This window comes from Taudactylus pleione, unplaced genomic scaffold (genome assembly GCF_031769625.1).
Source record: "Taudactylus pleione unplaced genomic scaffold, aTauple2 ptg000155l, whole genome shotgun sequence".
In the NCBI taxonomy this organism is placed as follows: domain Eukaryota; kingdom Metazoa; phylum Chordata; class Amphibia; order Anura; family Myobatrachidae; genus Taudactylus; species Taudactylus pleione.
In genome coordinates this window covers 11,709,604-11,722,923 of record NW_028284557.1, presented here as the reverse complement: position 1 = coordinate 11,722,923, position 13,320 = coordinate 11,709,604, and the positions used below count along the sequence as shown (strand labels likewise).

The following is a 13,320-nucleotide window of genomic DNA, read 5'->3' as shown; positions in this document are numbered from 1 at the left end:
GAACTGAGGTAGATGGGCCTGGTCTAACACCCTGTTAAACAGTCACCATTGCACCACATTGTAATCCTTTTAGTGTATGCCAGAATATAGTCTCCACACAGACACAGCAGATATTTATGTACAAGTAAGTACTGCTTAATAGAAACAGTAGAGAGACATTATTGAAGTGACTGAAATGAGTGCAGCATAATAGCAGAAGTTGATGGACTTCAATCAAGTGAAATGCTGCTTGACTCACACAGACAGCTGTTTTCATGTGCAAAAGAAATATGCTTAATAGTCGGAATAGTGAGATTATATTTATTTAAGAAACACAAGTGAAAGCAGCATACTAGCCTCTGTATTTATAGTGTTAAGGAGCCTATCCATTACACGGCTTTGTGAACAATCCGACCAAAACCAGGAGGTTTTGGTTGGATCATGTAAACAGTTGTGTACTGGTTAAGCTACAAACGTCCGGCGACGCGCACTCCCGAGAACAACTGTCGGAGTCTTTTGCCGTTTGAACATGCTGGTCAATTTCCGTATATTGCTGAATGACTTTAGAAAGTTGTTCAGTGGATATGCAGTGAACGACCAAAGGTGAACGGCAAATTACTTCTTTAATGAATATTCACTGCACTCATTAAAAAGTTGGTCCTTGGTCTATAAAGAAATTGTTCACAAAAGTCTATCATGTTTGTGAAAGACTTTTGCATGAAAGACTGTTTGTGAACGACTTTAGCATGAAAGACTTTTTTGTTGGCAGGAAAAGTATTTGGTCTGTGGTCTTTCACAAAAAAAAATCTTCTAATGGATAGGCCCCTTAAGTGTCAAATAGTCACAAAGGAATGTGCAGATGCGCCATGTACTATACGCCAATAGTGTGCCGCACTGATTTGCCATATAGGAACAATTAGGAAATAGACCTTCCGCTGGACAGCTACTATATCATAACAAACAAACAAATTCAGCATTCAGATAGCATCAGGAACTTAGAGAGAAACTTCAGGACAGGTGAAAGGAAACAGTTTTTGGTATTTAAGTTTTCGGAAGTTACAGTGTTATACTCATTATATAAAGATCAGGATCCAACTCTTCTAGTAATCGCACCAGTGAACGAGTAGCCATAAATTCTCAGAGCTATCTGTGAATTCATATTCTAAGTTTAAACTAATTCATAAATTAATTTCTATTAAGTATTTCTTATTAGTGTATAAGTGTTTGGGTGAATGTGATAGGGTGACATGAATTGGGGTTTTGGTAAGAAGAGGCTAGGTAAGGAAATTGGGGATTCAGGGCATGGTTGATATTGGTCATTAAGATTAGGATTGTATTTGAGAGTAACAGAATAATTCATTTACAAATTTTTATAAATCCGGACCTGTCCCTGCAAATTTTACACTATTGGCCACTCTGGGAGTTCCAAGTTTAAGGGGTGGCCACAGATGTTTGTCCTGGAAGTGTGTCTGCATTGGGGTAACCTGAGGCTGCTATATCAGGCAAAGATTTTGGGGCAGCAGAGTGAAGAAATAAGTCTAAACAATTTCCAATTTTGTTGATAGATGTAATAATGGTTACCATTAACAATATACACAGGGGAGGACCCACCCAATTACATGAGGTAAGCAACACATCTTTTTTCCATCCCGCACCCTCTTACTCAGTAGCAATACTCTCACACCCCCATTCCCCTAATTCATCAATGCTGGTCAGAAGCAGGGTGAGGCTGGCCTTGGTCGTAGGCAGAATTATTGCTAGCAAGGGTATGAGGCAGGTTGGTGTTGGCTGTGGTTGGAGGCAGGGTGGAGAGGAAGCCACACCAGAGCTGACAGTGCTGGCCAGACAACTCCTCTACTGGCTAGTGCACTATGCACTTGCATAATATGAGGATAGGTCTGGCCAGCCCTGATAATACATCTTTTAAAGTGACTACAACTCTAGCCTAAGGGACGAAAGGCATGCACACATTTCAGTGGGTGCTTCCCATTGCTTGGAGTTTCTCTGTGCTTGAATGTTGATCCTCATGTGTGTAAGGGATGTGGGTATGCTCTTGATTCCTGTCTGAGTAAGCAGCCCAAATCAAGGACTGCTAGTTACCAAAAATGTAAAAGACAAAACTAGGTTGATCTATCAGCTAAGTTGCGAATATTTGTGGGTGTCTGCAACCCAGAGGCTATTACAAACACCCCTCTACTATTATGCCCAAAAAAGCATTCATGTGGACATGCTCTTATTGTATCAGCTCATATTTGACACTGTTCTTCTGTTAAACATATTAGGAGGCAAAAGCAGTTTTTAACATGAACTTCCCATCAATGCCCCAGCATGCCATTCATCATAGCTGTCTGATTTTATGAGGTTTTCATGCAAGTTAATACTGACTCACAGCCAATGGCTAAAGTAGAAACTATGAGTCATAAATACAATTAATATGTAATATGCTGCAATAAGCAAAATTCCTTCATGTGAATATTTTGACTGCCCTCTTTCAGTAGATGCCTATAAAATAAACTATAATTTACCTCTCCCATTAATTGTTCCTTAAAGTACTAATAAATTAGTTTTTACTAGGACTTCTAAATGAGGTGTCCAGGGACATTCCCATTTGCTGAAGGACTTCCTGTCTTTGCAAATTTTTTAACCTAGAGGTTCTCAAACTCGGCCCTCAGGACCCCACACAGGTCACATTTTTCAGGTCACCTAGTTGGTGCACAGGTGTATTCATTACTCACTGACACATTTTAAAAGATCCACAGGTGGACCTAATTATTTCATTTGTGATTCACTGAGGAGACCTGGAATACATGCACTGTTTGGGGTCCTGAGGACCGAGTTTGAGAACCTGTGGATTAACCTAATGTGAAATAAGATGGTAGATTCTAATAAATAACTCAATGTTTTCATAGTTATGTTGCATTTTATCAGTGGCGTCACTTACCTTTATTGCACCCGGTGCGGTGGTCGGTCCTGGGCCATAATCTCGAGCCAAGGAGGAGCGCGCGGGTGAAAGGGGGAGTGGCTTTGTCCCGTGAAGCCATCCTCACTTATGGTTAACAATCTTTGGGATGCGTCACGCCCCCGTCCTCTGCAGTCAATGGGCAGGGGAGAGGCTATGGGCTACGGTGCTGCTCCGCTGAGCAAGTCCGGCTCAGCGCAGAAGCAGCTGTTGGACAGCAAACAGCCTCTCCCCTGCCTCTCTCGAGTGTGGCTGCTCGGTGACACCATCGAGGGGGTGCCACCAAAATAGCAGAGCAGCTCTGCTATTTTGGTGTCACCCCCTCGGATGGTGTCACCCGGTGTGGCCCGCACCCCCCTTGTGACGCCATTGAATTTTATTAGCATGAAGTTCAATTATCCATAAATAATTATGTTCAGATCTTGTTACATAGTAGCTTAATTGCCCAAACTCTGCTGAGTATTGGTTTTATTGCATCAGGCTTATGTCCAGGAAATACAGGTTAACATGACTTTCTGCCTTCCACTACACATCTTATGGAAAAATAAGATAACACCCAGATGCTATTCACATAATGAGTGTCCATCCCCTTGGGAAATACCTGTGTTATAAGAAAATTGGCAGAAACAATGCAACTCCAATTAAATGGTGACACCCAATGTATATTTGGTATAAAAGAAATCAGTAAACCAATTAGTATATCTGTGTCCCTGACTCAGATCCAACTACCTAATATTCCCTATACCAATTTCTTGCAGAATTATTATCTTCCACAATGAGTATTAGACAAGGATTTGGATCAGTCAAAGGGATAGGGAGCTCAGGTTCCAGCTCAGCACAAACATCTAATGTCAGGGTGTCTTCAGGAAGGCAAAGTTCTGGGGGATTCTATGGTGGTGGAGGAAATTGTGGAAGCTATGCTGGAAGTTTGAGGGGTGGAAGCCTGAATGTTGGTGCAGGTCAGGGCGCTGGTATAAGTTTTGACAATGGGTCTGGTGGACGTGGCTTTAGTGGTGGATCAGCAGTTAATGTAGCTGCCTGTGACTATTATGGTTATGGCTTTAATGATGGTTATGGTGGCTCTGGTTTTGGTGGATCTGGCTTTGGAGGTTCTACCTTTGGACATTTTGGTGGCCAAGGTGTTGGCTTTGGAGAGGACCAGGGACTTCTCTCTCTCAATGAAAAGCTTACAATGCAGAATTTAAATGACCGTCTGGCTACATATCTTGATAAGGTGCGGTCTTTGGAGAATGCTAATGCTGAATTGGAGAAAAAGATCCATCACTGGTATGAAACAAATGGTCCTAAGCCATCCCAAGACTACAGTCATTACTACAAAACAATTGAAGATCTGCAGAAAAAGGTGAGAAACAAAAGGGACTATAGTATTATGAAAAATTATTATTTTATTTTGTAGTTTTCAAGTAATCAGATAAGACATACAGTATTGCATCAAAAATGTTAATTGGTTGCTAACTTGATCCATGGACAATTGCATCTGTGAGCTCTGTTAAATAGATCCTTACAACCTCAGTTACTTTATATCAGTTACTAATCCAGGTTAATGGTTTAAGAGACATGGTGGCTGATGCAGAACATAAGCCTGTCTGTAGACAATGTCTTACGTATATTCACATGAGCAGGCTTCAGAAGGGAGAGTAGTACCCATTATGATCGCATCTACATTTACAACTAATGAGACATAACTGGGCTGTAATGAGTTGTTATCACATAGGCAGAGTTCAGTGAGGGCAAGTTGACACATTTGCAGTCCATGTAACCGTAAATACATATATACATACATACATGTATACATACATACATACATACATACACACAGTACATATATATATATATATATATATAATATATGTATAATTCATTATATATCTATTTATTTATCTACATAGCTATCTATCTATTGTGTCTGTCCGTCTATCTGTCATGTGCTGCTAATCCTGTAACAACAGATTCTAGTGATGTAATTGAGATGAGCGATAGAGGGCAGCATCTTCCTTGCTGTGCAGGATCACATATAATGAATCTCTTACTGTCACTTATAAAACAGACAATTGCAGCTTTGTTGAGGAATAGTTTTTGCTATTGATTTTTTTTTCTCTAGCAATGGGAGACGTTAATTAGTTAAATCGTCATGTTAAAATCATTGCTACATAACAAACAATGGGGACAATGAGAGGTTGTCTACATCTTGTCAATTTTAGTAATTTTCCACAACTTTTATGTAATAGCACAGAATGGACACTTCTTTAAGTCTTTAGAATGATCTTTTTGCCCCTTCACTTTCAGATCCATATTGCCGCTACCGATAATTCCCGCGTTGTCCTGCAGATTGACAATGCTCGGCTGGCAGCTGATGACTTTAAACTCAAGCAAGTAGAAATTGATTGTGTTATTTTGTTAATATTGTGTTCCTGTTGGAGGTTGGAGGATTGAAATTAATAATAATGGTTATACTTATTGATGGACAGGTATGAGACTGAACTACACATGTGCCAGTCAGTGGAAGCTGATATCCATGGTCTGAAGAAGGTCCTGGATGACCTGACTCTCACCAGAAGTGATCTGGAGTCACAACTTGAAAATCTAAAACAGGAGTTGGCTGCTCTGAAGAAGAACCATGATGAGGTAATAAAGTAAAACAGCAACATAAATAAATAAATTACATTTAGTAACTTTAATCTCACTTTAAGCCTTTTTAAATAGTATTTTCCTGAGAAGTGTTGAAAGAAAACAAGAACTTATTGTAGGTGTTCACTAGGAGGCACTGCATGCTTGTACAATCTCATCAGCAGCATCACCTCTTAGGAAAATAAAGACTTTATGACTGTTTGGTTGTGCAGGAACTGAAGGCATCTAGTGGACAGCTACAGGGCACCATAAATGTGGATGTCAAGGCAGCACCAGGAATTGACTTGCAAAGAGTTATTGGTGACATGAGACATGAATACGAGACACTCATTGGCAAAAACCAGAAGGAGCTTGAAAATTGGTATCATGAAAAGGTAACTTATTACCATTAGTAGGCATTAGAAAATATATGTAATGTTTACTATACATTAATAAAATTGTTCTCCTTCAGACTGTGGAGCTGAATCAGCAGTTGACTAAGAACACGCAGGAAGTCAAGACAACTCAGTCCCAGATCACAGAATTGAGGCGCAATGTCCAGAGTCTTGAGATTGACCTCCAGACACAGCTTAGCATGGTATGTGACTCTCCGTATATATCCCAATTTCTTTCTATCAATTGTTATAATTCATTCTGAGGATTAAACGATTGATTTACATTATTTAGTTACACAGTTAATCCATCAGGAATAACCTGTTGTAAGTGAGGCAATACTGATGAAAGACAGTTATTGTGTATTGTACACTGTATTGCAAGACCTGTGTTTTCATTACAGAAAGCTGCTTTGGAAAGCACCTTGGCGGAGACGGAGGGACGCTACTGTATGCAGCTATCACAAATCCAGGGGTTTATACAGAGAGTGGAGTCAGAATTAGCAGATATCCGCTGTGAGACAGAGAACCAGAGTCAAGAGTACAAAATTCTTCTAGACATCAAGTCTCGTCTGGAGCAAGAGATCAGCACCTACCGCAGCCTGCTGGATGGCCAGGGCACTCAGTATGTGGACAATGAATAGAAATATAAATATGAACATTATAAACATGTCTGCAGGCCAGTCCTAAGCTCCATAGCAGGGGATGTAGTCAGCATCCCGGCGTACGGGATGCCGATGAGCGAAATACCGGCGCTGAAATACAGACAGCATCGGGATCCCAACCGCCGGGGTTCCGAAGGTAAGTATCGGGCGTTATGGGGAGTGTTAGGGTTCGGGGTTAGGGTTCGGCATTAGGGGGAGGGTTAGGGTTAGGCACTAGGGGGGTTGGTTAGGTTTAGGGTGCGGGGAGGGAGAGGTTAGGTTTAGACACTAGGGAGGAGATTAGGTTTAGGCACTGGGGAGGGACTGTTAGGTTTAGGGTGCGGGGAGGGGGAGGTTAGGTTTAGGCACTAGGGGGGTAAGTTAGGGTTAGTCGCCCGGGAGGGAGATTTAGGGGTAGGGGTTAGTCTTACCTTCTATCCTTATGGGTGTCGGGATTCTGACTGTTGGGATGCCGCTGTTGGTATTCTGACTAGCAGCATCCCGACTGCCGGGATCTCATACCTAACCCCCATAGAAGGGCCAAGACAAGGCCTGCTTTGCTCAAAATAGGTTTTAGGTCCACAGATACAGTACTGGATACACTTTAGTCACCACCAGGAGATAAGTATATACTTGGGATGGACAGGGAAGGGCACAGTTTGGTGACTTTCAAAGCAGCTCCATCTAGTACTGTTGCAAAGATGCCTCTCTATTACTGTATATATCCCTTTATTTATAATTTCATTGCAGAATTCCCTCAAAATATATGTCACCATTATCCAGGCAGCAGTGCTTTAAAATGCCTTCAATTTATCATCTACATTATATTTTTTAGGCTGTGTATCAGGAGCCTATTTATTTATCTAAAATAATTTGGAAATTGGCAATCTTGCATGATTAAAACACCTTTTTTAATATCAGGACTATTTAACAGATGCTGATTGCAGGCTAAATCATTGATACAGAGGGGCCTATTCATTATCGGAGTCCGAGTGCCCCCTGTAATTAAGTATCCAACTCGCTATCCCAGCGATCACTATCAGTGCTACTTTACTAGTGGTGAAACTTAGTACTGCTGATTCTGACTCGGCAGTGTTAGTGCTCATGTGTGAACTTGGGCTCACACCTAGCATCCGACTTCTGGCAGAGGGAGCTAAACATAGGCAGACTTCACAATCAGGTATCAAGGGTACTAGAATAAGTGCTATGTGAAGATGGTAAAGGTTCCCACTGTCAGGTTCCAAAAATTTTGTATTTTTGAAGCTTAATGAATTTAAGTTCCCATACTAGTGTATGAGGGCAGCAGGTCACGTCGGGACTGAAAGGTAAGTAAGAGATATCCATGATATCCCCTGCATTAACTTTATACTGAATGGTAAGTTCTACAAAAGTAGGTGAAAATTTTAATTTTCACCTACTGTAGTTTTGTAGAAATTAACGGATAATGAATAGACCCCAGAATCTCCTAAATTCAGCTAAGTACCACAGTCACCATAATTCTCAATGGGGACTGCGGCCTTCACTAATTTATCAAGTTCCAGAAAGCAGGAATGTTGGAGATTGAACCCTGATAGCTAATGCCATATTCAGACAGCATTAGCTACTGTAGCTTCAGATCCCTCCCCATTACACCCTAGAGCACAGGTTCTCAAACTCAGGACCCCAAACAGTGCATGTTTTCCAGATTTCCTTACAGAATCACAAGTGATAAAATTAGCTCCACCTGTGAATCTGCTAAAATGTGCCAGTGAGTCACCTGCTGGGTGACCTGGAAAATGTGAACTGTGTGGGGTCCTGAGGACCGAGTTTGAGAACCACTGCCCTAGAGCATGAGCACATGCAGCCAGTACAAACACCTCCATAACTGTTGTGATGAGCAAACAGTGCAAGAGCTTTTAATAGGGCAAAGCCATCACTGGGACAGCCTATGACATTTGCTGTTCCCGCATTCATTAACCTCTTCGCTGCTGATGGTTTTCACGCTCTTGTGCTGAGGTATAATAGCTAGAAGCTGATTGGTTGCTAAAAACTCTAACTTTAGTAAATATACCCTTAAGTTACTTGCTCTTTTTGCTTTGCTCCAACCTCAGAATCAGGCCCATAGAAGGAACATGGATAGCAATTTACAGTAGATCTTAGCGAAAACCAAGGCCCCAGTGATGCCAGTCAGCGATCCAAACCACTACCTCTCCAATATTGGTATTTAGAGGCGTGTATTATATGTCACATGCATGAATGTAATTCATCTTGTAAATATAAATCTTGTGCTTCATTTATTGCAGGATCTCCCAGGGTTCCTATGACCAGTCATCCTCCTCCAGTTACTCACCAGGTTCCCATTCAGATAGACAAGGTATGAAATGTCACACTTAGAGCTAGCAGGGTAATACACAGGGTGGGGAGACATGTGACATCCGGCATATCCTACATTCCACTCCAACATTGCAAAAACTAACATGTCATTGAGAATCACTCTCAGAAATAAAGATATTTTAATTATGCTTCAATACAAACCACTGTGGTTCACTTGTATGATGTAATAGCCAATGCAAGTTTAATACATTACATACTGACTTAGATAGATTAAATAGTCTATACTATAGTAAAATGAACAACATTTTAAATTGTGTATACCATAATTAGCTGGCCATATGCAAGCCATTAGACGCATCAGTGATTCTGCTTGCAGGTGTAGTTTGCTTACAATTGTATTTAAAAATAGTGAAAGCATTTTTTACTGATAGTATAATTAAAAAAAGAACTTGTCTTCTTTTGGAAAACTCACTTTCTTTAAGTTGTGTCCTCAATGTAGCAAATAAGGAGGACAAGCCGTCACTCTGGTATCACCCAGTTACCTGACGCAAGACAATTATGTATATGTCAAAGCAGATGATGCTGAGTACACTCTAGCCGGACATGGAGCAGGTTTATAAATATTGCTGCAACAGCAATCATAATACCCAAATGAGCAGGATGGTGGCAGAACCCAAAGGCAGCGAGGAAATGATGGTATAAGGGAGGGAATGAAAAACATATGAGGGAAGAGGGCCCTGCTCATGCGAGCTTACATTCTAACTCACCATTCAGCACAGAGGAATTGGGGCATTGCTTGTCTATGACTGTTCCTTTAGGATCCAGTGTTCATTCATGTTGCTGCTATGTAGTTATAAATGTAGCTGTTTTAGTGATCATTTTTATATTGCAACATTTAATTTGTCTATAACGGTATTGGTACTGTATATGTATTTTGTTTACTTGTAGTCCATGTGATATTTCTTTGAAGTAACACACAATACAGTTTATTATTTGATCTATTATTAGTGCTTTTCTACGTAGTTTCCTATAGAGATGGAAGTTAGATATTAGGAAAAATACATCCTTCCCTTTGCTTTTCTGTAAATGTTTGTGTATTTATTTCCGAATGCTACTATAAGGATGCTTTATAATAGGCAATCTGGGTTTTTTTTTATTTATTTTAATTTTATTTTGTTTTTCTACTTTATCAGGAATAATAACTTGAAATTAGGATGAATTATTCTGTGGGAACTAAACTCAGTTTGTATGATATCATATTCCCCTTTGTTGTGGAATAGTCAGGTTTGTACTGCAGATGTACATTAAAATGGTAGAGGATCAGCCAGACTTAGCAAAGAGTACAAAGGTTTTACCTGACCCCACATGTCCTGAATACAGAAGGGGACTCCCTACAGCTGCCGGGGAAGAGATGACAAAGCGCACATGCACAATGACGTCTCTTTAGTAAAAAAGTTTTTTTTTTTTTAAAGAATGAATGAATGAAAATGGTGGAAAGAGGGACTTAAACAGTCCCTATCTCCCCACCATACAGCTTAGAAAGATGGGGGACCCCTCGTTAGAAAGAAGAAGATCCACTCTTTCAAACTGCGTGCCCGTTTTGATTTTAATGTGGTTGATTCTGAGTTAGGAGGATCTCAATGCATAGACCAGAGGTTCCCAAAAACGGTCCTCAAAGCTCCCCAACAGTTTTAGAGATATCCGTGGTTGAGCACAGGTACATCAGTCAATTTGATTTAACCACCTGTGCTCAACCATGGATATCTCTAACACCTAAACTGTTGGGAAGCCTTGAGGACAGCGTTTGGGAACCTCTGGCATAGACATAAATGTCGAGTTGTGTATACAGCTCATGCACAGATGCTAGTTTACACATGCATATGTCTGTCCATTTCTGATTTGGACGGAACTTGGCTGGATCTGTCTTCCTGCATAATTGGGCATTTCAGGGCAGGAATTGGGGAACAATGCATTTGCAAGGAACCACCCTCACTTGTGGATGTGACAAAGGAGTGTCGGGGTCGATTATCTAAAGCTCTGCAAGTCTGAGCCATGCGTACAGGGAAGGGAAGCCTGCTTCTGACAGATCTCTTGTACCTAGCATGGGGCTGGGGCAATTGCCATTACTAATAATGAAGTTTGCAGCAGTTTGCCTAAAATCAGTGGGTGGATACTCGCATTAGTTAATTGTAATCTCGCATTAACATAAGGTAAAGAATCTGGCTTCTGCAGATGCCCGCAGTAACTTTACGTCTAACTCAGAATCAAACAGACATTAACCTTCTATACTGTAGAAAAAGCAAGAAATCCATGTATGGGGTAAGATCTCCATCAACCTGGCTTCCAAAAAAGGGCACCCACATTAGATTGAGGGGTGTCCCGTATTTCAAATGACGGGGTTACTGGTCACAGAGTTTAACACACCTTTTGTTGATTTACCTGTGATCACCACACAATATTACCTTCAAATATGGAAAACACACATTTTCCATATATGGGCAGGAGGGCATTATGTAAAAAACAACAATAGCAACTGCAGAATCTAAAAGCTAAAATAGAATTCACTCAAATCAGTTTACACATAAAAATAAATAATTTAATAAAAAGTAGTAATAATAAAAAGCACATATCAAATTAATACTAGCAGCTGTATTAAACGGAGCCATAACAATTTACAGACAATGCAACATGTATTGGTAGAAGAACAGTCATTTAAAAGAACACCTGTACACATAGAGACACCCATATATGAAAGAGGAGAGTTCCCTCTTGCAATTGGCTAAGCCCCTTAGCAGCTATTGTCTGGTGATCACCTGTGATCTTCATACAATATCACCCAGAGCTATGGAAATTTTTTTTTCCATACATAGGGGACACAAATTTGACACATGAGTGGACCTACATTACAGACCAGTGGTATTTATTAATTAAAAAAATAATAATATTTGCTTTTTGGTTCACATTATTGATATTTCCATAAAAAAAAAAACTCTTTTTGGCAACTTTGGTTAAATTTTATTTGTTGTGTTAGACTGAGCAAAAAGTGTAATGGAATTTTCTGAAAATATAAGTCTTCTAATAAAAAAACAAGATATAATTTGTGTGGGTACTGCATAAAATAATCAGTGATGTAGATTTTGGAATGTGACGAGTGCAAATCCCGAAAAATAGCCTCAGCACCGGAGTGAGAAATCCCTCAGCAGTGAAGGGGTTAAGTAATCACAGAGTTTAACACACCTTTTGATGATTTACTTCAGGAGGCTCCTATAACGTTAGAATCCGGACTGAGGATAGTGATGGAAAGGTGATCTCTACCCGAGAGCAAAGCTATTACCCTGGAAGAAGATAAAATGTTTTCTGCTACAAAACATGAAAGGCTCCTGTCTTACCATGCTGGTGGCTTATAAATATATCGCTTTTATCTATACTGTATATCAAACCTTTGTCACTTGAAAGTTGTTTTATCAATATAGCCCAGTGCAAGCACGGCACAGTTCACATTATTAGTTTTTAAGGGAGCATCCATACAATTAATAAAAAAAAAATCATAATTCAATTAAAATGATATTCCTTTTAATATTATTAAAATTTGTGCAGCCTTCTTATGGAAAAATAGGTTTATGTTGAAGTAGTTCTGGAAGCTTTCAACGGACATGTTTCAAGAATGTTGTCTGAGCTCTCCCCCATCATGATTCCCCAGCATGTAAACGGGAATGGGAATGGAAACTATTGTTTTCAGTAACTTGTACCCACTAGAACTTGCATTTGGCTTCAGGCGTGTTTGTTGCAGCAGTGTGGTTTTTCTAATGCTGCTTGCACTATATACTGTGTTCATCAGAAGTGACTGCATGTCAATGAAATGTCCTCTTCCTCCATCTATGAGTAATTATTAACCACTTCTGAGTCATAAAAGTAATTAAAATGTTTGTCGAATTTCTTATTAGTAGTTTGGGAATAGAACACACATTCATTCTTATTAATTGCTATATTCAGTGTAAATACAAAAATGTTTGCCATACACTTTCATAGTATCATATATACATGAGTCTTCTTAACTTCTTTAATAAAGCTTTGCTATGATCACTGAATATTCTGATGACGGCATTTATTTATACAATGGAGTTACCACATCATGGTTTCGGCAGTTCACTAATAAAACATCTGTCCCTTTGATCTCCTGTTATAATAGACAACATTGGCAGTGTGGGAACTGAGGAATGGTAAAGGCCTTTTATATAGGAGTTAACCCTACTGTGTACATCTCTGTATGAGATACTGTATGTAATCCCCTGAGATATTTTTTATGTATGAGATATTTTATGCCCTGATAAAATTGGGACAGAACGTGAAGAGGTGTGTAGCCGTGTCACAATGTGGGCATGACCAGGGGCATTTCTACCTATTC

At 39.9% G+C, this 13,320-nt stretch overlaps 1 protein-coding gene across 1 annotated transcript; it reads left to right on the top strand.

The window, feature by feature from the left end:
- The first annotated feature begins 3,713 nt into the window (after window positions 1-3,713).
- On the top strand, window positions 3,714-12,904 carry LOC148521816 (keratin, type I cytoskeletal 19-like). Its single transcript, XM_088474753.1, has 8 exons — window positions 3,714-4,301; window positions 5,246-5,328; window positions 5,428-5,584; window positions 5,800-5,961; window positions 6,039-6,164; window positions 6,363-6,583; window positions 8,885-8,955; window positions 12,173-12,904. Exons 1-8 carry the CDS (start codon window positions 3,714-3,716, stop codon window positions 12,262-12,264), a joined length of 1,500 nt encoding a protein of 499 aa, XP_088330879.1. The 3' UTR covers window positions 12,265-12,904.
- Window positions 12,905-13,320: the final 416 nt, after the last annotated feature.